The sequence below is a fragment of the Leptopilina boulardi genome, unplaced genomic scaffold (genome assembly GCF_019393585.1).
Source record: "Leptopilina boulardi isolate dan_hultmark-lab unplaced genomic scaffold, ZJU_Lbou_2.1 LbouV2_116, whole genome shotgun sequence".
Taxonomy (NCBI): Eukaryota; Metazoa; Arthropoda; class Insecta; order Hymenoptera; family Figitidae; genus Leptopilina; species Leptopilina boulardi.
In genome coordinates, this window is record NW_026137659.1 from 332,760 (window position 1) to 358,859 (window position 26,100).

The 26,100-nt window shown below is 22.4% G+C and overlaps 5 protein-coding genes across 5 annotated transcripts in view; 2 read left to right on the forward strand and 3 right to left on the reverse strand.

Moving 5' to 3' along the window:
• Positions 1–786: 786 nt before the first annotated feature.
• LOC127283067 (26S proteasome non-ATPase regulatory subunit 7) lies at positions 787–2,967 on the reverse strand. Its single transcript, XM_051307734.1, has 5 exons — positions 2,677–2,967; positions 2,427–2,519; positions 1,967–2,145; positions 1,410–1,613; positions 787–1,325 (listed from the first exon to the last, which is right to left on the reverse strand). The coding sequence occupies exons 1-5, from the start codon at positions 2,849–2,851 to the stop codon at positions 1,020–1,022; spliced, it is 957 nt and encodes a 318-aa protein (XP_051163691.1). The 5' UTR covers positions 2,852–2,967; the 3' UTR covers positions 787–1,019.
• Positions 2,968–5,047: 2,080 nt separating this feature from the next.
• On the forward strand, positions 5,048–7,045 carry LOC127283085 (adenosine 5'-monophosphoramidase HINT3-like). The gene is made up of 4 exons (XM_051307755.1): positions 5,048–5,236; positions 5,400–5,517; positions 6,172–6,365; positions 6,739–7,045. Exons 1-4 carry the CDS (start codon positions 5,123–5,125, stop codon positions 6,778–6,780), a joined length of 468 nt encoding a protein of 155 aa, XP_051163712.1. The 5' UTR covers positions 5,048–5,122; the 3' UTR covers positions 6,781–7,045.
• Positions 7,046–7,079: 34 nt separating this feature from the next.
• On the reverse strand, positions 7,080–11,028 carry LOC127283076 (mitochondrial enolase superfamily member 1-like). Its single transcript, XM_051307742.1, has 6 exons — positions 10,748–11,028; positions 10,390–10,492; positions 10,162–10,277; positions 9,093–9,247; positions 8,128–8,711; positions 7,080–7,378 (listed from the first exon to the last, which is right to left on the reverse strand). The coding sequence occupies exons 1-6, from the start codon at positions 10,829–10,831 to the stop codon at positions 7,080–7,082; spliced, it is 1,341 nt and encodes a 446-aa protein (XP_051163699.1). The 5' UTR covers positions 10,832–11,028.
• A 664-nt stretch (positions 11,029–11,692) lies between these two features.
• On the forward strand, positions 11,693–15,655 carry LOC127283099 (p21-activated protein kinase-interacting protein 1-like). The gene is made up of 3 exons (XM_051307781.1): positions 11,693–11,881; positions 12,966–13,128; positions 14,277–15,655. The coding sequence occupies exons 1-3, from the start codon at positions 11,804–11,806 to the stop codon at positions 15,476–15,478; spliced, it is 1,443 nt and encodes a 480-aa protein (XP_051163738.1). The 5' UTR covers positions 11,693–11,803; the 3' UTR covers positions 15,479–15,655.
• Positions 15,549–26,100, reverse strand: part of LOC127283092 (endothelin-converting enzyme 1-like) — a 54,330-nt gene continuing 43,778 nt past the window's right edge. The window contains exons 13-17 of the mRNA XM_051307768.1: positions 25,796–25,844; positions 25,583–25,650; positions 20,619–20,755; positions 20,293–20,457; positions 15,549–16,144 (exon numbers count right to left, since the gene is read on the reverse strand). Coding sequence (XP_051163725.1) covers positions 15,968–16,144; positions 20,293–20,457; positions 20,619–20,755; positions 25,583–25,650; positions 25,796–25,844 — 596 coding nt within the window. The 3' untranslated portion in view covers positions 15,549–15,967. The remainder of the gene's footprint in view (positions 16,145–20,292; positions 20,458–20,618; positions 20,756–25,582; positions 25,651–25,795; positions 25,845–26,100) is intronic.

A 26,100-nucleotide genomic window follows, 5' to 3' on the forward strand; every position in this document is an offset into this window, starting at 1 on the left:
AGTCGTATAATTCGAGGCTTGTATTTAGAACAAATAACATTTTTATTTCAATCAAATAAAATCTATTTAATTATTAATATTAAATATTTTTTCCTTCCATTATTTTGTATTAGAAATTGAGTTTTTTTCGATTATTGAAAGTGAGAAATGAAACACCAAATCACTTGTTTGGCAACGTTTTGGTGTTTTGGTTTGACACCAAAATCTATTTAAACCAATTAAAATTTATTTGAAACAAATAAATATTTATTTGGCTCCGAGAAAAATATATCACTTCTCTGGGTGTAGTTGTAATTTAAAATGATTATGATTTATAAATAATTAGATTAAGTATATAAGGAATGTTAATAAAAAAAAAATTACATTTTTGTTAATGAATATTTTTTTTTTTTCCAAGAAAACTTACTTTCCTCTTTACAAAATACAGTATTTTAATCTTGTATATTACCATTTTTAAAAATCGATGATAATAATAGATGTTTTTAGATAGAAAATAGTTATGCAAAGTCTTAAGAGAGAGTCAACGTGTTAACAGTGTGACTTATAAATGAAAAACAAGCCTTGTTAAAGAATACAAAACTTTCAATTAAAGTATAACTATATATATTAAATAAAAGTGAAAGCTTTACAAATTAGTTGATGAAAGAGTAAAAAATCATAAATCAAAACATCTAATTGCTCATCACTGAGCTATTTAATTTTTCAATTTTTGTATTAGAACATTTAAAGCACGCTTGTAAATAAAGAAATAAATGTCAATTGTGTTTTTATGTACTTTACCTAAAATTTTCATTTTTCAAGCTGTTTCTATTTTTGTTCAGTTCAAACATTTTTTTTGAAACTAAACATTTTTTTGTTACAGCTGATTGACTTTTTAAAAATGATTGGACATATTTATTTTGTTTTTGTTTTTTTTTTTTTTTTTTTGACTTTAAATTGTTCATGATTTTACGAGATTTTTTTTCCGATTGCACGAATAATCGGAGGGTGTTTTTTAATTTTTCATAAATCAATTAATTTCACTTCACTTTTGTTTTTTCTTTTTCGTCCTTCTTTTCGTCTTCCTTTTTCTCATCTTTTTTCACGTCCTTCTTATCGGTTTCCTTTTTCTCGGCATCTCGATTTGTTAATTTATTATTTATAAGATTGTGCAATGCAATTATCGATCTTACTAAAGCAGCTAAATAAACAACGAGCATTTGATCGTTTGTTTTTACATATAGAGAATCAACAAAAGTACTTTGTGTCATGTCGGGAAGAAGATTAAAAATATCCTGCAGTTGATAGACTATTTGATGATTAATTGGTAATTTACCGTTTCCTACCTGTAGTATAAATAAAAATACATTAAATTATTAAACATATTTGTCGAATAAATTTTATTTTTTTTTTTTTAAATAAATACGAACCTGAATAAGATAATCTCTAATTTCTCTTATTTGTCCGTGAAGTCCCTTCAAGCCCAAAAGTTGATTCGTGATCCTTTGACTAAGTGTACCAACAGTGGTGTCCTTAATATCTCTGAGTAAATGTTCTACTCCAACTTCTTCTGCTTCTTCTGCTCCAATTTCGCTAGGGATGTGCTCAAATGTTTTTGAAGTTGGAGATCCATCCTAATTAAAGTAATTTACAATTATTTTTCTATTTTCTTTTCAATTATTATTATTATTTTAATAGAAAATTTTTGATTATAACAATTATATGAGAAAAAAATAATTTATCAAAATCAAACGCATAATTAAAATTTTTTTCCGAAAGTTTAAATTACTAACTGAAATAAAATATATATTAAATTTCAATAAGTACAGTAGAAATTTTAGTAAATATTTGTCAATTTAGGGAAAACGTAATTTTTCAGGTAATAGAAAAGAGAACAAAAAAATAGTAGCCCTAATTTATAATCATGTAATAGTTAATAAACAATTAATAAATGCAAAATTAAATAAAAATTAAAATATAATCTTACATCATGAACTTCTTCAACAGCCTGATAAGCTTCAGTTGGAAGACCAAGATCCTTCGGTTTAGCGTCAATAATCACCAAAACGGAATTTGGACAATACCTTCGGATAAGTTCATTGATTGCTACATCATTTTGATGCAATTTAGGACCTGTATGATACCATCCAACTACTTTTTCACGAGCTAAAAAAAATTAACAAATTTTTCAACTTACATTAACTATAAAATTCACAAAAATTTATTCCTAATGATACTTAAATAAATAAACATTTAACAAACAAAATGTAAGAGAAATAAAATAAATTTCTCATGAAATTGATAGTAAACATTTAATAATACCTCTACCTAATTATAATACACTACAAAATAAAAAAAAAAAAAAAAAAAAAAAAAAAAAAAAAAAAAAAAAAAAAAAAAAAAAAAAAAAAATTATTTTTATCTTTAATTAATAAAAATAAACGAACCATTAACTTTTTTGAACATTCCAAACATGTTTTCAAGATAATCATGATCCAAAAACCATACAGATTTGTCCTTGTCATCCTCATCGAAAGGAACTGTAAATATAATAATTTTTTTAAAATAAATTAAAAAAAAAGAAAATTACTATCAGTATTTGGCCTTTTATTTTATTGAAAATTTAAAATAAATTAATAAATACACATAAACAATGAAAGAGAATAAAAAGAAAATTGAATAAAAATAAATTCTAACCTGCAAAACTGTTAGAGACATCCAATACACCTTTTGCTCTCCAACAACCTAAAAGTACACCAACAACTCTTTTTTGATTGCCAATTTTTCCCATACGATTAAAATGATCCACCACACTTAGTAAAACTAAGGGATGAACGACAACTTTTGTCGTGAGCACTTCTTGACTCGGCATTTTTGAACAATTTTTTTTAGAACAATTGATATATATATATATGGGAAATTGGAGTTTTCGCGAACGGTTTGTATGTGTTTCGTGACGCGCTGACGATGACGTACTCAATGAAGTTATCGTCCCGACCTATGGCAATTTTGAGGTTAGAATCGTTAAAAGTCGCTATTATTATAAAATTTTTCTGATACTGATAAAAAGTTTAAGATTTTATTAAATAAAAAAATATGAAATATTTCACTATTTAATAAGTTTCAAGTTCTGATTGTAAAATTATTAGTTAAATAAAATTGTATTAAAAAATTTTTCTAATCCAGCTAACTTCAGTTTGTAGCAATTTAGCGCCTTTTTACAAATTTAGAATAATCGAAAAGTGAAAATAAAAATATTGTGAATTAAAAATTAAAAAAATTTTATTTTTATTACGTTTAGACATATTAATAAATTTTTAAAATAGTGTATTTATTATTGAAATAGTATTTTAAATGTATTAAAATAATATTTTAAAAAGTATTTTTGTTGCATTGATATCAGTGTGGAATGATAGGGAAAATGTAATATCTTGGCGCGAGTTGGTAGCACTGCATGTTACTAAAACGAAGGGGAAGAGAGCGAAGTTCAGGCGCATTTGAAACAAAATTTTCTCATCATCTCGGCATGTAAATTTTATTATTATCGTAAATAATTTCCCCAATGTTAGTTTACTTGTGATTAACAATATAAATAAACACGTGATTATAGTGATTGATACGATAATTAGAAAAATTTGAACTAATTTGATTTTGACACGATTCTAACCTCTCAAACTTACAATTTTTTGAATTTGTGAACATTCATTTTTTAAACAATATTTTTATTGATTATTTGCATATTGTTCGTGTTTTTTGTGAAAAAAATAGAGAATAAAGGTGTTAAATATCGTAAATTTAGGGTAGTAAGTGTAAAAATCGGCTTTGAAATAATAAAATTTTTGCTGTTAATAAAGGAAAGAAATTCAGTCGCGTCCATTTAGCTTCCAAATATTATTTGCAGTAAAATTCATTTATTTTCGAATAAAATCGTGAATTTTAAATTCAGAACATTAATTTTACTCTAAAAATGTGATATTTTACTTAAATGATGTGAATTTTTTTGGAGAAATTTTATTCATCTGAAGGATTTTGTCACATGTGGCATATGCCCGACATGAAATAAAATTTCTGCTTAAAATTGATCGAAAATTTGCTAATAATTAATTATTTTGAGTAAATTAATCATGTTTTTTTTTAAAAATAGTTCTAAGTGAATTCAAATATATAATTGTGAAATATTTTGAAAGTGAAGTGAAGTGCTTTTTTGAATTTCGGAAGCTAATTAAATTATTTAACGTTTAATTTATCTATAAATTAAACTGCATTATTTATTTAGCAGGTGGATTTTTTTTTGAGTATTTTTTTTAGAGTAGGTTATAACTTCCCTTGACGCTTATAAAATTACTTTTTTTATATGAAAACTAGAGTTTTTTTTTAAATTAACTTAAATTATTAAAATTAATTAAAACGTAATTTTTAAAATTAAAATTTTAATTTATTTAAAATAACTTTTAAATTCAATATAAAATTTGGATACTTTTTTGATTCATTAAATTAATAATTTAATTTGATATTAAAATATACACATTTCTTAACTCTTCTTATTTCTAGTTAAAAAAAAATAATAGAATTAATAAATTAGAACAGGATGTACTAATTTTTTTTTTTACAGGTTTAACACAGGTATTGATATATTATTACAGAGATATATTATTTTCTATTTCATTAAAAGTTAATTATTTTCGATTGGCTTCTAATGTGTATATTTATTCACTACGTCACTTTGTGATTTTCCCCTTTTTATTTTTCACATCCAATATTTATTTCTTATTCATATTTAAATAATAATATGCAAATTATTAAAATTTTTTTAATTGGTTATTGCAAAATCGAAAATTATACATAAATTCGACAAATCCCTAAATTTTTACCATTATTATATATATTTATTATTATATTTAAAATTTAATAATTATTATTATTTTTGGACAGTTAGAAATTTTTTTTTTATAATTATAATTTCTTACTATTTTTTGAGTGAAAAATATTTTTAATTTTTAATCGTTGATCATAAACGTTGTGAACATTGCCAACGTTCGCGAACTATATTACATGCACTGTATACAGTTTTATGAAGCAAACTGTACAGTCATGTATTATTTTTTTTTTAGCTGAAAGTGTGTAGGAAAATTTAACCTGGTGAATGCGTTTAAGTGTTAGTTTGAGAGCTACAATAAATTTAGTGTCTACAATGGAAAAAAATTGTATTTTTTGTAAAATTATACGAAAAGAAGCACCTGGTGAAAGTGTTTTTGAAGTAAGTAAATAAATAAACAATTTGAAAAACTAACCTATAAAATGGTATAAAATAGAATGCAAATTATGAAAATAATTTTTAAAAAATTTATTTAATTATGAAACATAGTATTTTTCTCTTATTTTCTATAACACTGTTGACAATTATTGTACGAATATTGTAGGATGACGATTTAATTTGTATAAAGGACATTAAACCAGCATCGACTCATCATTATCTAATAATTCCAAAAAGGCATATTCCGACACCAAAAGATTTAAAAAAAGAGGACGAAGAACTTTGTAAGTTAATTTTTTTTATTGATAAAACATATGCAGTCATGTCAATATTGTTCTATATAATATATTATATCATTAAATTTTTCACAAATTTATAGAGATAAATTTTACTTTATAATTTCATTTATTTCTAGAAATAATTTTTATTTTTAATAAATTTTCAAATAAAATGGTATTTTTTTGGATTTAAAAAAAAATTTATTTCTTAATTTAATGATCAATAAGGTTGATATATTTTGAAAAAATGTTTCACATTTCCTAGTTAATTAAAAATAAAGTTCATTTTCAGAATTTTATTCTACACTGAAAAAAAAAAATTTTGATCGAAATAATCGGTTACTTTACTATTATCAAATAAATATTAAATATTTTCTTGAAATAAATAATTTTTATTTGAATTAAATGAATTGTATTTGAACCAATAATTTCTGTATTTTAAACAAATACCATTTAATTGACTTAAATAATAATTATTTAAATACAAATAAATATTTATTTGAGAATATTCAAATGATCGATTATTTCAATAAAATAATTTTTTTTCTAGTGTGCAATAGAAAAAAGGGTGTTTTTATTACGAAGTAACCAAAATTTACAAAAATTTGAATAATAATAATAATATTAATAATAATATTTAATCTCCATTTTTCTTAACAGATGATAAAATGGTTGCAACAGTGGATATAATTGCGAGGCAACAAAATTTCGAAAATTCATCTATTAGAACAGGATTTCATTGGCCGCCTTTTAACACTGTAAATCATTTACATCTTCATGTGATTTCACCAGTTGAATCAATGAGTTTTCTTCATAGATCAATGTTCAAACCAGATTCATTTTGGTTTGTTAGTGTACGTAAATAATATTTTTCATAATTTCAAAAATTTTGATCTACAATATTTGACAAAGAAAAAAAAAGAAAAAAATGAAAAATTTTTTCGTTTTCTGTTTTTTTTTAAACAAATTTTATAGATTGATTGATATTTGAACGTTAAAATTATTTATGCAAATCATTTTTAATATTTATTTCTATGTATATAATTTTTATTTATTTTTCAGCTAGAATATTTATTTATTTATTTTCAAGGTTTTTACATATAGATAAAGTAATTTATATTTTTTCATTAAATTTTTTATTTATTTACCTATTTATTTTTGTACAAAATATTTCGCTATTTGTTAATTTTCTTAGAGAAAATATTAAAAATTATTCTTTTTTTTCAGACCGACTACGTGAAATCACGCTTTGCAAGCAGCAATTTATAGAAAATTTCTCCTAAATTTAAGAAAGATTAATTTAAAAAAAAAAAAAAATTGAAATATTTGTTGATAAATATTTAAATATCTCAAACTTCCTTTTAATATCGATATAAAAAAAATCTATATTATATTGTGATATAAATGTAATTATTATATTTTAAGGTAAATGGTTATTGTATAATTAGTTAAAACCAATTTTTGTTTATAATAATTTGTTATAATTTGTTTATGGTGTTATATATATATTTTATAAAAGTTTTCCAGCTATTTATGATTGGATAATAATTTTTTTTTTTCTCTTTCCTCTAATTATCCGGTGCTTGAAAAATACCTTTTTTAAACATACGTTGCCATTCTTTACCATTTGGATAGACAAAATTAATGATACTTTCTTTTTTAAATTTTGTCGAATAACCAAATGATTTTGGCGGCATGTAATGGGCATTTTTAATAACAGTTGGATTTTCAAAGTGTTCATGTTGTTGATCGACATATTCAATCATTCTGTCTTTCATTGTTCCACTAAGACAAATCATGTCCCAATATTGTAAATGTTGAACCATTTCACAAAGTCCCACTCCTCCGGCATGGGGACAAACTGGAACTGAAAATATACAATTCAATTTTTTTTAACAAAGAAAATGGTAATTTTTTCAATAATTTAATTTAATTACAAATTTTTTATCTATTTTTTAATTAAAAAGAAAGGGTCAGAATTTCTTAAATAAATCACCTTAAATTAACAAAAATTTTCAGTGTTCATTTTTTTTTTTTTTTTTACTTTCTACTATATAATTAAAATAAGTTTCTGTAAATAAATTTTTTTTTGTTAAAGTTATAAAAACAATTGAAATTTTTAGCTTTTTTAAATTTAAAAAAATTTTCTCAAGATCCATTTGACAAATTTAAAAACAAAAAAAAATGTTTAACGCGTCTTAGACTGTGAAATTCGAAAATAATTTTTGTTTTCAAAAAATGTTTAGGTATTTTATTTCAAACATTTATAATTAATAAATTATTATTTAATTATGTAATAATTGAAAATAATAATTTTTTTAAAACAAAAATTATTTTTTAATATCTCATTCTAAAATGAGAAAAAACTTTTTTTTTTGTTTTTAAATTTTTCAACTGGATTTTGAGAATTTTTTTTTTTTTTTAAAAACTTATTTTGATTACACTAGAAGTAAAAAAAAAATTAAAATTGAAAATTTATTACTTTTTGAAAATTTTAAGTGATCTGTTTAAAAAATTCTGATCCAAATAAATAATTTTTTTTTTTAAATTTGTTAATAAATTTTTTAATAAAAAAAAAATATAAATAAATAAAATTATATTATAAAAAAGATATACCATTCATTTTGTGAGCCATTAAATAGACGGACAAAATTTCATTGACACCACCAATTCTCGCTGAATCAATTTGACAAAAATCAATTGCTTTTGCTTGTAATAATTGTTTAAATATAACACGATTTGCACACATTTCCCCCGTTGCCACACCAATTCCATGTGTACGTAATTCTTTTGCAATTGTCGCATGTCCTAAAATATCATCGGGTGATGTTGGTTCTTCAATCCATGTTAAATTAAATTGTATTAAATTTTTCATCCAATCAATTGCTTGTTTAACGTCCCAAACTTGATTAGCATCTACCATGAGTTTATTTTTATTTCCTATTTCTTCTCTAATAATTTGACAACGTCTTATATCATCGTCAATATTTTGACCAACTTTTGCCTTGAACGATGTAAATCCTTGTTTTAAATATTTTTTACACAATTCACGTACTTTTTCATCTGAATAGCCCAACCATCCAACTTGCGTTGTATATGCTGGATATCCATTTTTTAGTAAAATTTCTTCTCGTTTATCTTTATTCAATTTTTTTTCATGTAAAATTTTTAATGCCTCTTCTTTTGTAATTACGTCGGTTCTGTAATTTTCGTTTATTTATTTATTTTTTTTTTCTTAATTTTCGACAAGGAAAAATTTGAGATTTTACATCCAGAGAAATATTTTATTTCAATCAAGTATAATTTATTTGAGTTAAATAAATGTATATTTGTCTCACAGCCAACTAGCCTATTTATTTGGGGTAAATAAATTTTTTTTATTCAAATCAAATAAAAATTTATTTGAATCAAATAAATATTTATTAGACTGTGAGATAAATATATCATTTCTCTGGATGTATTATTATAATAATATTAATAATAATAATAATAATAATATTTTTTATTATATTATCACGATAAATTTTTTTATTAATTAATTAATTAATTATTATTATTATTATTATTATTATTATATTTACATGTATCTAAAATCGATTGTTGAAACCAATTCTTCTGGCGAGAGATCTGTTAACAATTTCCAAAGAGGTTTTTCCTCAATTCGTGCCCATAAATCCCATAATGCATTTATTATTGCTGCAGTTGCTAAATGTGTCACACCTTTTTCTGGACCAATCTAAAAAATATTAATAAACTGTGTCGGGATAGAAAATTCTCTTAATTTTATTGGAAAATAATTTTTTTTTAATTTTATTTATTTATTTTTTTTTTTGAAAAAAAATTTTTTATTTTTAATATAATTAAAAAAAAATATATAAATTGAAAATAAACAATATTTATAATTATTATTTTTTCAAATACAATAAATTGAAATAATTTCTTTTTTTCAAAAATTAATTTACGTATTGAAAAAATTTTTTTTGATTGAAATAGTAAATCAATTACTTGACTATTATCAAATAAATATTTATTTGTATTGAATAATTATTATTTGAATTAATTAAATTGTGTTTGTTTTAAATATGGAAATTATTGACGTTTAAATACAGTTTATTTATTATATTTTTTTTATATTAACACAATGTTTTAGTTATTTCAATAACAATATTTGTTAGATTCAAATAAATATTTATTTGATTCAAATAAACGATTGGTTTATTTTAATAAATTTTTTGAATGAAGAAAAAATTTGATTGAATCAAATAAATTTTTGATTGATTCAACCAAAATTTGGTTTTTTTTTAAATATATTTTTTTCTGACTGTAGATTTTAGTCAAGTAATTAATTATTTGAATTAAATCAATTTTTTTTAGTGCGCCATTAATTTAAATGAAATTAAATTATTTCAAAATTTTCTTTTGTTTAAAAAAAAATTAATTATTAAATTGATACTAAAAATAAATACTGTGAATTATTTCTTATTATTTGAGTGAAATTTGTATAAAAAGAATTTTAATAATAATTTTAAAAAAATTAATTAATTATTTATTATAAAAAAATAACAATTATATGAAAATTTACATTTAATTTAATTGTACAGAAAAAATCAATTACGTTTGATTAATTTCTATTAAAAAAATATTTTATACCCATCTTATTTGAGTTTCACTTGTCAATTTTCTCCAATAGTCGGCAAAGTTTGAAAAAATTTCTTTAACCTTCACACCTTTAAGAATTTTTGACATAGTCAAACATGCTTGTACCACTGAAAAAATTTTTTCTTCTTTTTGAAACTGCTCGAAGTTGTTTAAATTATTTATATATATATAAAAAAAAAAAAAATTATAATGATTTAAAAATTTATAATTTTGATTTACCGATTTCTGTTCCTCTACCGAGAGTAAAAGTTAAACCGTAACCCTCATAACATTTATTGGTTTTAATTGTTACATATGCACATGAATAGTCAGGATCAACGTGCTAAAAAATGATTATTAATTTTTTTTTTTAATATTTAAATATTTATTAAAACTAGAAGTAGAAATTATTTAAAAAAAACTTTTTAATTTATATATTAAATTTTTTTATTGACATTTATATTTTTAAATTTATTTTAAATATTATATTAAATTTTTTTATTGAAATTTATAATTTTAATTTATTGAAAATTTTTCTATTGAAACTTTTTGAAATATTTTTTTATAGTTTAAAAAAATAATTTTTTATATAATTTACCATTGCATCACTACCATCGGATAATAAGGATGTTGGGAATCGTATATCCTTTACATCAATTTCAGTTATTTCAATTTCATCCATTTTTCTATATAAAATAAAAAATTGAAAATAAAAAATAAATGTGTTAAATTTTCACCGTTGTCGCAACGATAAATTTTTTTTTTTTTAATTTTTCCGAGTTCTCGATTGACAGTTGCTTAAAGAACAACTGATAACTGAAATAAATTTTATTTCTATTTATTTCTTATCACTATCATTTCTGTAACCTCTTTCATAATGTTTTTTTCCCTGATAAGATAAAATAAAATTCATTATTTGATGCTGCATAATATATATTTGATTGTATACAATAATATTTATTTACATATTACTTAATAAAGTAATTTCTGAAAATAGTTTTTGTCATTTATATCATGGATGATTTTTTTTTAATATCTATTAAATATAATAATTAATTTTACAACAGAAATGTAAACTAAACTTTTTTTACAAAATTTTTTGTATTTTTTTTTAAATATGTATATTATTATTATTATTATTATTATTATTATTCTTTATAAAATATTATTGATTCAATTAATATCGAATATGTTCATATATTAAAAAATAATAATAATATTAAATAAAGACATAAAAATATAATTGAATTAAAAAAAAAGTAACTAAATATTGTGATGTAGAAAAATTTCTTTGTAATTTTACCACTATATAAATACTGGAAATTATAACCGGTATGATCACTTAAAATAAAGAATTTAACATAACCTACATGTTATCATAATTCTGTTATCAAAATTATTTTATAAAAAATAGGATATATTTTAAAATCATTTTATTTTGATTTCAAATTTTCGCGCTAAGGCCTTAAAGTGCCATCTATAATTTATCTATTTTCTGTCGGAACTTACAATTGTGCGCAAATATAAACTTACGACGTTCTACATACGTTTTAGTTCTAGTTCATTCTAGTCAAATGTTGTTAGTGTTTTGAGTAGTAACACGTGTTAGAAACAAAATTATTAATTAATTTATGTGTTAATTTATATATTAAAAATGACACCAAACTTGGAAGTTGTTGTGGGGACGTATGAGCAATTTTTGCTCGGTTATAAAATTAATAAAATTGTCAATGTAAGTATATATACTTATATTATAAAAATTTATAATATTGTATGTTTGTAGGTTATAAAAAATTGTTTTGTTTTTTAATTTTAAATTAAAATTAATTTTCCTTATTTCTCTACTCAAAATTCTTAATATCAAAATGAATAATTAATATCGTTAATTTCACAATGTTGACGAATTTTGTAAATTTTACTTTTTTAAATTATTGTTTATTTACAATAAATGAAATTAGATATATAATAAAATTAATAATTAATTATTTTTACTTTTAAGTTTTCATTATTATTTTAAAAAATTTCAATGAATTTGACAGTTTTAAAAGTTCAATTTGTCATTTTTTAATTATTTAATCTATTTAATAATTCAAATGCACATGTTTCAGATTGACAAACATTCAATTTTTTATTTGACTAAATAAAAAAATCTTTACGTATTTTATAACTTATAAAAACTCTTTGAATTATAGGCAATTGAAAATTTTAATAATTGCAAAATTAAAGGATTTTGAGGATAAGACGAGACAAATAAAAAAAAAAAATTATTTTAAATGTTCAAATGAATAAAAAATTTGTTTACTACTTTTTTAACTTTAAATTTTAATATCAAATATTGTTTTCGGTATTCAAAAATAAATTAATAATTTATCAAATGTTTAATGTACTTTTTTATAATATATTTTTCATTGTTATTGTAATTTTTAAATTTATAGGTCAAAAAAATGATTTCGTTTATTTGAACGTTTAGAACTTTATAGAAACATTCTGAATTTTAAAAAAAGGAAATGATAAACTTCTAATTAATTTTAATTCATTTAATTCATAAAATAATTGATTTTTTATATAATTTTATTATTTTTCCTTCTTTATTCTTAATATTATACTATTATAAATAATTGTATTTAAAGGCCTTGAGAATGTTTATTTCTTAAATAATTAAACAACAAAAATTTTAATATAATTGAATTTTTTAAAAAAAAATTGAAGTTTAATTTTAATGAATTAATTATGTACCGTGTATAAATATAGATAAACATATTTTTATAAAAATATTTAAATGGAATTTTGTTAAATTTTTTTTTTATTAATTTCAGGAGTACAAAATAGAGCAAACTTTTGCAACTCACAGTCATTTAGCAAGCATACGAAGTGTTGCTAGCAATAAACATTATTTAGCATCTGCAGGAGCAGATGAAGTGGTTTGTCTTTATGATATGCGTCATCGATCTGAAAGTGGAAAACTAATACATCACAATGGTAATAGAAGATATGTGTATTTTATTTAAAATTAGCTTAATTGAATTAATTAATTTTTAATTTTTTTTTTTTTTACAACATTTTTATACAAACGACGTCTTTTTTAGTATACAATGCAAATTTTCTTCAGATCTTTATTTCAATTATTTTACATATATTTAACTAAAATTTTTCTCTGAATTAATTATTTTCATTAATTTTAATGAATTTCTTTATAAATTCAATTATCTTAAATTATTTTTTAATTAAATTTTTTTTTATGAAATTCAACAATTGTTTATAATTTTTTAAAAAATCAGATAAAATTACGAAAAATTTCAATTTAAAACCTTTTAAATTTTAATTATTAGAATTTTTCATCTAAAACTTTTTGAAATTTAATAATTTCAATTATAATACTTCCAATTATACTGAATATAATACCCCAATTATCTGAAAGCATTTTTCAATTAAAAAATTTTAGTTCAATTTTTGTCTTTAATTTTTAATAAAATCTGCAGCAACAGAAATTACCAAAAAAAAAATTCCAATTCAAAATCACTTCAAGTTCAATTAATTTCAATTGTAAATCTTTGAAAATTCAATTACTTTTAAAAATTTTTATCTAAAATTATTTGAAATTAAATAATTAAATCTTTTGAAATTTAATTATTTCTAAAAATTTCAACTATAACTCTTTCAAAATTCAATTATTTTTAAAAATTTTATTATTAAGTGCTGCCGAGTGATAAATTGAAAATAATATTATTAATTTTAATATTTCTTTAAAAATTCAATTATTCAAAAAAAAGTTTCAAATAAAAACTCTAAAATTGAATTATCAAAAAAAATTTTTTTTTTTTTTTAGAAATTTGTCCTTCTCAATTAAAATTTTAAAAATTTACGTCTTCGATTTTAAAATATTCGAAATAAATTTTCTTGATAATATTTCTATAAAATTATTCTTATTAAGGAATTAATAAAATAGAATAAATATCTAATAATATTAATTATTTAAAGTAAAATACATATTAATTAATTAAATTTAATTAAAATAAAGAAATCGACTGAAACGACTTTTTTTTGCGCCTTAAAGTTGATCCGATGCCTGTGATTAGTGTAAAAAGAAAATTAAATTTATTTATTTATTTATTTTCTTTTTTTCGTAGATTCTGTGAATTGCATCACATTTACACCTGACGCTTCGCATATTTTAACCGGTGGCAGAGATGGATCAATAGGTGTTGTTCGATGTGGTAATTGGCAAGTGGAAAAATTATGGGATAAACCACACAAAGGTTTTCCCATTGAGGCATTGGCAGTACATCCATCAGGAAAATTAGCTCTATCAACTGGAGGCGATGGCACTCTTCGAACTTGGAATTTAGTCAAGGGAAAACAAGCTTACGCTACAAATTTAATACCACGATGGCGAATGCTTGCAAAAAATATCAATATATTAAAATGGAGTCCAAATGGTGAAAAATATTTAATTGCATCAAATAAAAAAATTGATATCTATTCTGTGGAAACAGCTGGCGTTGATGAAGAAATAGAACTCGAGACAAAAGTAATATGCGTTGAATTTCTCAATGATAATTTAATTGCCATTGGTTTTGATAATGGTAAAATACAATTTTACGATCTTGAAGAAAGTTCAATAATTTTAGATACAATTGCACATGCAACAAGATTAAAATGTATGCAACATATTGATGATTATTTAATAACAGCTTCGAGTTCCGGTGAAATAAAACTTTGGCAATTCACCAAAGATTCACTGTCATTGCTAAATCAAGTCACATGTAATTCGCGAATTTTATGTCTTACCCTTGCGACAATTTGTAAAAATGCTCAATCAAAAGAAGATAAAGTGACAACAGAAGAAGTTATTGAAATAAAGAAAGTCAACAAATTAAGAAAGAGACAAGAAGTAATCATTGAAGACGAAGAAGATTTGAAAATAAAGAAAAAGATGAAGAAAGTCAATGATTTTATTGTTGAAAATATTAACAATACTCAACATGGATTAAAAAGATCCTCTGATGATGATGATGATGAAGACAATTCACCTGTGAAGCAGAAAAAAAAGAAAATGAAAGAAAATAAAGAAAGTCCTCCAAACAAGAGAAAGGATTCAAAATGGATAGAAGAAGAAATACAGACGCCTGTTAAAAAAAAATCGAAAACAAAATCTTTTGAGATTGAAGATAAATCAACAAAGTTGAAAAACACAAAGGAGAGTAAAAAAAGAGAAGCGCCTATTGAAGAAAAAAATATTTCGCCAAATAAGAAAATTGCCACAAATTTGAATGTGAAAAATGAAAATTTCTCGAAAAAGAAGAAGAAAAAGAATAAAAATATTCTGTAAGAATAAAAAATATATTTTTAATACTATATTTAATTAAAAATTAATATCTAGAGACTAAGAACCATGAATGTGATGGTTAAAGATTTGTATATTTTTTATTTGGTTGTATAAATATTTACAGAGTGTAAACGTTAATAAACCTTCAGTCTAAGTGCATAATAAATTATTTACATTTTTTTTTTTTTTTTTTTTCCTTTAAATCAGTCTATTTACAAAATTGATTTTCACACACTCACACGCACACACAATATTGTTATTTATTTGAAAACAATTTTTTTAACGAGATTCTTTTTTCACTTCTTTGATGTTCGATGTTTTACATATTCTCTTTCAAAAAAAAAAAAAAATTTTTTTTTTTTAAATCCTTATACCAATCAGAAGGTATTGGATTTTTTTTCTTGTATTTAATTAATTCTGAGGAATGTTAGTAAAATTTTCTATTTAAGTATTTTTAATTGATTTTTTATATTCTTTTTTTTTTTGTTTGTATTACCATAAAATACATTTGTGGTGAGGATTCATTGGACTTCCCACGGGACATTTCCAAGCGTTAGCAAAGTCAATATTGTTTGACAATGTTCCAATCACGCGAAAATGATTTGGAGCGTGTACTCCTTCCACTAATTTTGATTTTAGTGCACCGTTTGTGTAATTTCCACACCATGTCTGAAATTTGGATTTAAAAATTTTAGTGTTTTATTTTTTTAACTAGCAAAATTAAACGCGCGCAAGTGCGCCAAATTGAGTATTTAATTGTTTGTTATAAAAAAATTAAAGATTAATATTATCAATAATAATTTAATTTATTAGAATATTATTACATATTAAATGATAATAATGAAAATTATATGTTTACAGGCCTCGGATTATACGACTTTTTCCGACTTTTTTCAAAAATACGACTTTTATCGACTTATTTTAATAAAATGCGACATTTTTTTTACATTTGAAAAAAAATGTAAATGAAATACATTTTTTTAGTATAAAATGTAGATCTTCTTCAAATCTTCTTCAATTCAATTATTTAACAAATTTTGAACTAAAATGATTCTTCACTAAATTAATTATTTTTAGTAATTTTAATGAAATACATCACAAATTCAATTATATCAAAATTATTTTTCAATTAAAATTTTTATGAAATTTAACAATTGTTTATAATTTAAAAAAAAAATATCACAGTAAATTTGAATTATTTTTTTAAAAATTTCAATTCAAAATAAACTAAAATTCAATTATTACCCGAAATTTTAATTCAAAATCAATTAAAAATCCAATAATTAGGTATCAAAAATTTTCAATTTAAAATTTAATTATTTACCAAGTTTTCAATTTAAAATTAAATAAAATTCAATTATTTTCAAAAATTTCTATTCAAAATTAATTATCCAAATTTTCAATCAAAAATGAACTTCAATTAAATTATTATCCAAAATTTCAATTAAAATTCAATTATTTCACAAAATTTTCAATTCAAAATGAACTGAAATTCAATTATTTTCCAAATTTAAAATCAAATAAAATTTCATTATTCTCAAAAATTTGAATTCAAAATTAATTGAATTTTCAATAATTTGAATTTAAAAGCATCAAAAATTTAATTATTTATAAAATTTTCCATCGAAATTTTTTTTTTTTTGAAATTTAATAATTTCAATTATAACTCTAAGGAAATTCAATTATTTTTAACTATTTTAATAATATTCTTTGAAATTTCAACTATCTGAAACCATTTTTCAATTAAAAATGATTTTCAAATTATTGTATTTTGTCCGCATTTTCTAATAAATTTTTAGTGAAATCATCTAAAATTTTAATTAAAAAACACTTAAAGTTTCAATTAATTTCAAAAATCTCAATTTTAAATCTTTGAAAATTCAATTAAATTTCAAAAATGTTTTCCAAAAATTGTTTGATAAATTATTTTTAGTTCTGTAAAATTTAATAATTGTTTGAAAATTAACAATATCTTTTGAAATTTAATTATTTCTAAAAATTTCAACTTTAACCCTTCGAAAAGGATTATTATTAAAAAAAATTTTTTATTTAAAAATCTGTAAAATATTTTTGTTAAAATAAAAACCAAATCCACGTTTTTTTGGAATATAAATCAACTGAAACGACTTTTTGTGTCTTTAAGTTGATTCGAGGCCTGTGTTTTTATAATTAATATTTAATAGGTATTCGTTGGCCCCTGGTACCTTAAAAATTAATTTTTAAAAATTAATTTTTTTCAAATTACTAATTTGGAAACACAATTATACAATTTTGGCGAAAATGAGAAAAAGAATTGTCAAAATTTGACACGTCATAAGATTACTATTCAAAAGAACACGTGAAATCAGAAAAGGCCAACTTCAAGTTAGGACAGAAGGACAAACCAAGCATTTTATTATTATATAATTAAAAAAATATTTTTTTGCAATTATTGTATTTTTTATGATGCTGAAGTCCATAACGTTTATAATTAACGATTTTTAATGAAATATTTTTTTCAGTGAAACTATGAATTTTTGTCTCATTTCTTTCAATGTTTATTGATCGAAAAATTATATAGAAAACATTTTTTTAGACAACAAACTTTATAATTTTTCGTCTTAAAAAATAATTTGTTTTCTAATCGTTGTGGACATCAGCATCTTGTATCTTTTTTTTTTTTAATTGTAGATAATTTTAATTTATCATTTAAAAATTGTCTAATTTTGAACTATTTTTAAAAATATTTTTACAATTATTATTTATTTATTTATGTTTTTTTTTTTTGAAAATAGAAATTTTTTTTGGTATGGAGACAAAAGTTTCAAGGCGAAAGTACCAATTCCTAAGGGCTCAAGTTATTATTTAATGAATAAATTAATTTAATTATATAATTTTTTATAATACGAATTATATGATTATTCTTTTTATGTTTAATAATGAAAACTTTGTTTTCCATATGAATATGAAAATTTTAATTTATATAGGCAAAAGAAAGGATTATTAAAAAATAAGTAAATATTAAATTTTGACTTTATTAAATAATAAATTTTTAATACAATAAAATTGTTTCTTTTTTATTTTTCAAATTTTAAAGTGCAATTTCAAATAATAATAAATATGTTAGAACTGATACATGAAAAAAAAAAAATTTTTTTACACTTACTTTTGCAATGTTTGATTTTTATAATTGTAAAAAAAAATAATTTTTTACGATTGATTTTTATATTATAAAAATTCAGATGGGAAGAACAATGTGAAATTTATTCTTGGATATTTAAAAGCCATCGGCAACAACTTACATTTTTAATCTTATTTTTTTTAACCAACTTTTGTACACTTAACTTCTTTAAGTTTGAAATTTTTTTCTTTGGAAAAATAAATTTTTGATCTCTTTTTGGAATTTTTTTTTTTTTGAAACTTTTGTACTCCAATCACTTTTTTAATTTTCTACACGGAGAGAAAAATCTGCCTTTTATAGTATAGAAAGGTTTACATTTAATGCACAGAAATTTTCTATGCTATATAGACATGAAATTTGAGTAATTATAGTACAATCGTATGTCTTTTTAGCATGAAACTTGTCTATGCTAATAAAGTTTGTCATATAGCCTCTTATTACATACTTATTATACTTTTAATCCAACGGCGCCATGCGAAGATCGCACATAACATCATCCTACTATGTTTGCATAAGTTCTATGCTTTTTCGGGGATAGACTCTTGCAACTGGCGATTAGGGCAGTTCCAATTCAGTAAAGGTGGGCGTGGCCTAATCGCCAGTTGCAAGAGTCTATCCCCGAAAAAGCATAGAACTTATGCAAACATAGTAGGATGATGTTATGTGCGATCTTCGCATGGCGTTCTTGCTATTAAACTACATGTTTTGTACTATAGAAGCATATATACTATGCTTTTTTAGTACGGACAAATACTATCCTAAAAATTCTCAAATCTTTGCTCTATTAGTATGAAAAGTTTAAAGAAAAATAGCAGCAATCTATTTCATACTATAAAAGGCAGATTTTTCTCTCCGTGTATGAATATTTTTTTTAGTTTACTTTCTAAAAATGTAAATGTTTTTAATTTTTTTTTTTTTTTAATTATTGTTGCAATTTTCTGTTTTTAAACATTATTAATAAAAATAATAAAAAATAATAATAATAATAATAATAATTAAATAATAATAAAAAATAATAATAAATAAAAAAAAAATAATAATAATTAAAAAAAAATATATATTTTATATTTATTTATTTAAAAAATTTATCTTTTAAAAGTATACTTTTATTTGAGTTAAATAAAAATTTTATTTGTCGCTAAATTAATTTTTTTATTTAAAAAAAAGTTATTAGGTTCTGCGAAAAATATATTTTTATATTGCTTTAAATAAATTTTATATTTGTATCAAATAAACGCCAATAAAACATTTCTCTGTGTATCATAAAAATAATTAAAAATTTAAATATAGGTTTATAATTATTTTTTAACACAGTTTGTAAAAAAAATATTTCTTTCCCAAAAATTATATTTACACTGGAAAAAAAATTTATTTGATTCAAATAAATAGCTACTTGACTATTATCAAATAAATATTTATTTGAATTAAATAATTATTATTTAAGTCAATTAGATGATATTTGTTTCAAATACAGAAATTATTGTTTCAAATATAGTTTATTTAATTGAAATAAAAATTATTTGGTTCAAGTAAATATTTGCTAATAGTAAAGTAACCGATTATTTGAATGAAATAAATTTTTTTTTCTATTTCTTAATATAAAAGTTTGGAAATTTTTATATAATAATTGAGATAGTTTTGACTAAAATAAACATACCTGTGCAAATCCAAGGAAGAAAAGTTGGTTATGACTGTAATCTACCAAACCAGGCAAACCTTGTTGATTTGGACTTCTTGCTTTTAATCTTTGATAAGCTCTGTAAGCTTCTCTTATTCCTCCATTATCAGCTATATTTTCACCTTGAGTATTAAATCCGTTTACCTATTGTAAAAAGAAAAAGAAAAAGAAAATTTTTTTTGATGTTATTAAAATATTCATATATTAAAATAGAATATTTCTATATATTATATATATATAATTTATTAGAACTTATTTTGCCTTGAAACAGGTTCAAAAACCTTCATTCTTTAAAGTGTACTTACTGTAAAATTGGTACCTAGCTCCGGTAAATGATAATTACTGTATTGCTTGATGATACATTCAACTTTCTTGTGATAATGTTGCAATGTTTCATCGCTCCACCATTGTCTTAGATTACCGTTTTCGTCGTATCTACGACCTATTGAAAAAATTAATATATTCATATATAATTATATAGAACAAATATTAAAAAGTTTCAAAGAAAAAAAAAAAAATACGTTGGTATATGATTATCCCATAAAAATCATTGATTAGAATTTTCAATTTAAAGAATTTTATTAAAAATAATTATTTTTTAGATGAATTTTCATTTTTCGAATTAGCATTTGACTGAATTTTTTTTTATACAAATTTTTATTTAACAAAAATTTTAGCTACCGAATTTTCGTTTGGCAGAATTTTTATTTTATAGTCATTCAATTTACATGACTTTTCATTTAAGAGAAGTTTAATTTAATTGACTTTTAATTTAGCAGAATTCTCATTCAAATCTATTTTTATTTGATTCGAATTTTTAAATGATAGAAATTCCAATTCACCGAATTTTTCTTAGTACGAATTTTTAATTGATAAAATTTTTAAGACACAGAATTTTCATTTGTTCGAAATTACAAATAATTGAAAAAAAAAACTGTCGACAGAAAGATTTCGGCGTAATTTTTAAAATTGACCAATTAGAAATTATCATGAAAATCGTGATTTTGGTCAATTTTAAAAATTGCGACGAAATCTTTCTGTCGATTGTTTGTTCCGCTATTTGTAATTTCGGACAAATGAAAATTCGATGAATTGGAATTTATGTCATTTAAAAATTCGAATCACATAAATTTCGATTGAATTCTCTAAGCATTTTTTTTTTTTTTAATTTTTATTAAGGCCATGTGAGACAAAGACACTTTTTGGTAGTTCCATGTATTCTCGGAAATGAGAAGAAATTTCGGGTTGAAATTTTCAGGAATGATAAAAAAGAGTTGAAGGAATTGGGCCCCACTTGGAAAGATTCCCCGGAAAGTGCCCCCTGGAGGTTCTATCAGAATTCCGTCGGAATTCCAAAGAATTTCCTATGGGATTCCGACGGAATTCTGACGGAATTTCGATTAATTTTTTTCAAAATTTTTAGAGTCCCAATTTCGTCGGAACTCCGTCGGAATACCATCGGAAATTCTTTGGAACTCCGATGGAATTCCGACGGAATTACGTTGGAAGTTCCGGCGGAATTCTGATAGAACCTACAGGGGGCAATTTCCGAGGAATCTTTCCAAGTGGGGCCGTTCTACTTATTTACTGTAATTGAATGCGAAATAATTGAAAAAAGTAATTAATAGTGGAATTAACGAAGCTGAAGTACGCAACGTTTATGATAAACGATTTTTAAAGAAATAAATTTTTAAAATGAAAAATTTCTATAATTTTTTGCCTAAAAAATATTTTTTGTAGTTTTCATTAATCAACAGCTAAAAATAAAATCAGAAATCAGTCTCAAAACGTCAGAAATCCTGACGTTTTGAGACTATTTTGATGTTTTGTGATGCTGCTGACTAATTCTGACTTAAATAGTTTTTATGGGCCTGACGTTTTCTAAAAAGTGACTATTTCTCACTACGTTTCATTTTTTTTGTAAAAAGGGTTCCAAGAGAGGTACCAAGGCCACTCAAACCCACCATATAACTCTATTATATTATATATTCCCTTTTTCCAATAGAAGGGTCCTTTCGAGGGTCCATCAGGTTTTATGACTTTTTAATGCAAAATAAAAAATTATTTAAATTTAAATAAATATTTTTTTAAATGTTATATTTGTAATTTATAGATTTTAACGATTCCAATGATATAAAACATTATGTAAAAACTCTAAAATTACATAATGATTATACAATAAATACTCCATTAATTAAAATTAATTCTCAATAATTTAAAAATATTTGCAAAAAATTTTATATCGTTGTAATTGTATTAACATGTATATTACGAATATAATATTTAAAAATTATTTTTTTCACATGCAACAATTTTTAATTTTGCAATGAAAAGCCATAAAACCATAAAAGATCCTTTAGGCCTATACTTTTCTTTTTGTCCTTTTCTAACGTACATATAATATATATGGAATCACGTTTGTAAGACAAGGACAGAAAAGGGACATTTAGTTATAAGAGAGCAACATATGTTGAAAACCTATTCTTACCACTGTGTTAACTCTATATATATATATATTTGAAAAAAATTAGAAATCGCTGGCTATTTCACATAAAAGTTTATTTTTTTACAACTAGATGAGCAAAAACATTCTGGTCTCTTGTACTCTCTAAATTTGAATCAGCGGAAAATCGATGATTGGGCAGCTATAAGTATGCAGCTGATTCAAACAGCGTATATACATTGATAATTAGCGCATATACACTATTTCATCAGTGTATATACGCTGTTTGAATCAGCTGCATACTTATAGCTGCAAATTAGCGACGTTTCGCTGATTCAAATTTAGAGAGTAAAATAGAATATATGAATTGATCGCTCAATCAATCTCTGAGCGAATTTGATCCAGTTTTCACTAAATATAAATTTGATTTGAACCAAATATTCCATCTAATTATAGTGCAGTATGCTAAAAAGAGAAATTAAAATTAGTAATTATTTAGTTGATTTGTGGAAGAATTATGTTAAATTGAATTTTAATAATATAGTAATTAATATATGCATATTAATTAATTCTTATCATTATAATTAATTATAATAGTAATGAATGTGCTAAAACGTGAGCGAAAAACCTGATAAAATTCGCTCAGAGTTTACTAGAGACAATTCGACAGTATCTTATTATTCTAGACTATTTTATTTCTATATTACACATATTCTTTTAAGTTCGAATTCAAATAATATTTACATACGAATTTTTTGTTTAATTAAATATTTGCTGAAGCAAATTTTATTAATTGAATACATTAATATATGATAATTGGACTACAAATGTTTTTTGATCAATATAACAATATACCTATTTTAACTTTACTTGTTAATTTTTAAAAATTATAAAATTTTTTTAAAATAATAATAATAATCATCAACAAAATATGTTGATAAAATTGAAAAAAAGTAATAAGAAATTCTATTTTCATAAAACCGTATTCTATTTTTAAGATCTCAGTTAGGTTAGTTTAGCTCAGGGGTTAGGTATTCGGTTTGCGTTCGTTAGGTTGTGAGTTCGATTCCCTGCGTTTGCGAGATTTTCTTCGATAGGAGTAAATAAATATAATAAATTGTAAAAATAATAATTAAGTATGTGTAACGTAAAGATAAAAAAATGTTGTGCGATAATTTATTTTTTTAATGATAAAATATTGATTTTTTTTAATTTTTAAATATTTGTAGTCAGAATTCATGAGAAGTAAGTCAGGAATCTTCAAAACTATTTTATAGAAAGAAATGTCATTTAACATCACAAATAGTCACAGGGTTTAATGATTTATGGTATGGCCAAAAAAAAGGGTCTCCGACCCTCATAAAAAATCTGACTACTATTGACAATTCTTTGACTAAACCTCACTTATTGTGGTGTTCTGTGACTGCAATCGTAACAAAAACAGTCTCAAAACGTCAGAGATCCTGACTAATTTTTTGACGTTCTGTGATTTTATTTTTAGCATAAATTATAAAAAAATATTTTTTAGGCAAAAAATTATAGAATTTTTCATTTTAAAAAATTATTTCTTTAAAAATCGTTTATCATAAACGTTAAGTACTTCAGCTTCGTTGGAATTAATAGGTTTTTGTTATTTCTTTGAGCGGCCACTAACTCGAATTGGCGCTAGTTCCTGGACCACTAATACATGTTGACTTCAACTTTCGTTCAAAAATGGGAATTTCCAAACTTTTATTTTTAATACTTAAACGCAAAATTGTGCTTCAAATCGAGAACAGCGCCATTCTGAATGCTATTCTCTATCATATTTTACAAATTTCAACCAAAAATTCTTTACCATTTTAGAGAAAACTTGGTGATACGATACCATGTTTTTTGCATGGGGGTCACGTGGGTATTTCTTACATGGCCTTAAATTTTTAATTAATTAATTAAAAATGTCACAGTTTTCCTAAAAGTCTCAAATTGAGACCAAAAATTGCATCAAATCTTTGCAACGTTTTGATGCACATAAGTTATATCAAAAAGAGATCGTTTTGTGTATCATTTTTAGAAATGATACACGAAACGGTCTCATTTTTTGATGCAAAAAATTTAATCAATTTATATCAATCATGGCCGAATTGAATCGACTCAAAATTAAACGAATTTTTTTCAGATATTTTGGTAATAGTACAATTGCGGAGACCATTTCACTATTTAATTTGAAAATGAAAATAACAGAAAATCAAAGACAATGTGCAATTCGATAATTAAAAAGTGACAGCTTATAAACATAACCTAAAATGCATGAGAAAAAATTTGTCGATAAAATCAATATAGCCGAGCTTTTTGGAAGGTAGATGGCAGTTTTGCTTTTTATAAAAACGATTCAGAAAAAATTTAAAGAAAGTAAATAGATGAGTGCTGCCATCTACCTTCTAAAAAGCTCGGCTATATTGATTTTATCGACAAATTTTTTCTCATGCATTTTAGGTTATGTTTATAAGCTGTCACTTTTTAATTATCGAATTGCACATTGTCTTTGATTTTCTGTTATTTTCATTTTCAAATTAAATAGTGAAATGGTCTCCGCAATTGTACTATTACCAAAATATCTGAAAAAAATTCGTTTAATTTTGAGTCGATTCAATTCGGCCATGATTGATATAAATTGATTAAATTTTTTGCATCAAAAAATGAGACCGTTTCGTGTATCATTTTTTAAAAATGATACACAAAACGATCTCTTTTTGATATAACTTATGTGCATCAAAACGTTGCAATAGAAAAAGATACAACCAAGTTTACTGTGACGTAATAATACTAATTTTTAATTCTTTTTACCTTGGTCGTCAAATCCGTGTGTTAACTCGTGACCCATTATTGCTCCAATGGCACCGTAATTTATTGACCTGCGAATCACCACAAAAGTTATTTTAATCACTTTTTTCCATTTTTTTTTTTTTTTTTTTTTTTATAATCAAACTTTAAATCCAATTATTTTCTTTCGATAATTGAGAGAATATTTTTCATTGTTTGTAATTTTAATTTACTTACTCCAATCCATTGCCGTAGAATGGAGGACTCAATATTCCTGCCGGAAAAGCTGAATAGAAATACAAAATTAATTTAGACGCATAATATAAAAATTAAATTAAATTTTTATTATAAAATTTTTAGTCCGTGGAGTTTACAATAACGTTTAAGATTAACGATTGAAAAAAATTTTTTACCTAATATAAACTTTTGGTTTTTATTGCAAAAAAAAGTAATCTTATACTTAGAGGAAAATTCCTCTTCTAATAACCTCTAAATATTTCCTCTTAAAACAAGATTATTCAATTGAAATGTAGAATATTTTT

Bases quoted from the DNA above. Each gene is read 5' to 3' on its own strand.
- LOC127283067 (XM_051307734.1), bottom strand. From the start codon at position 2,851: ATGCCGAGTCAAGAAGTGCTCACGACAAAAGTTGTCGTTCATCCCTTA. The intron at 2,520-2,676 runs GTTAGAATTTAT...TTATATTTACAG, and splicing joins TGTCTCTAACAGTTTTGCAG to TTCCTTTCGATGAGGATGAC. The intron at 1,326-1,409 runs GTTCGTATTTAT...TTTATACTACAG, and splicing joins TTAGAGATTATCTTATTCAG to GTAGGAAACGGTAAATTACC.
- LOC127283085 (XM_051307755.1), top strand. From the start codon at position 5,123: ATGCGTTTAAGTGTTAGTTTGAGAGCTACAATAAATTTAGTGTCTACA. The intron at 5,237-5,399 runs GTAAGTAAATAA...CGAATATTGTAG, and splicing joins CTGGTGAAAGTGTTTTTGAA to GATGACGATTTAATTTGTAT. The intron at 5,518-6,171 runs GTAAGTTAATTT...TTTTCTTAACAG, and splicing joins AAAAGAGGACGAAGAACTTT to ATGATAAAATGGTTGCAACA.
- LOC127283076 (XM_051307742.1), bottom strand. From the start codon at position 10,831: ATGGATGAAATTGAAATAACTGAAATTGATGTAAAGGATATACGATTC. The intron at 10,493-10,747 runs GTAAATTATATA...ATCATTTTTTAG, and splicing joins CCGATGGTAGTGATGCAATG to CACGTTGATCCTGACTATTC. The intron at 8,712-9,092 runs GTAAATATAATA...CGAAAATTACAG, and splicing joins ACAATCGATTTTAGATACAT to AACCGACGTAATTACAAAAG.
- LOC127283099 (XM_051307781.1), top strand. From the start codon at position 11,804: ATGACACCAAACTTGGAAGTTGTTGTGGGGACGTATGAGCAATTTTTG. The intron at 11,882-12,965 runs GTAAGTATATAT...TATTAATTTCAG, and splicing joins AAATTAATAAAATTGTCAAT to GAGTACAAAATAGAGCAAAC. The intron at 13,129-14,276 runs GTAATAGAAGAT...TTTTTTTCGTAG, and splicing joins AAAACTAATACATCACAATG to ATTCTGTGAATTGCATCACA.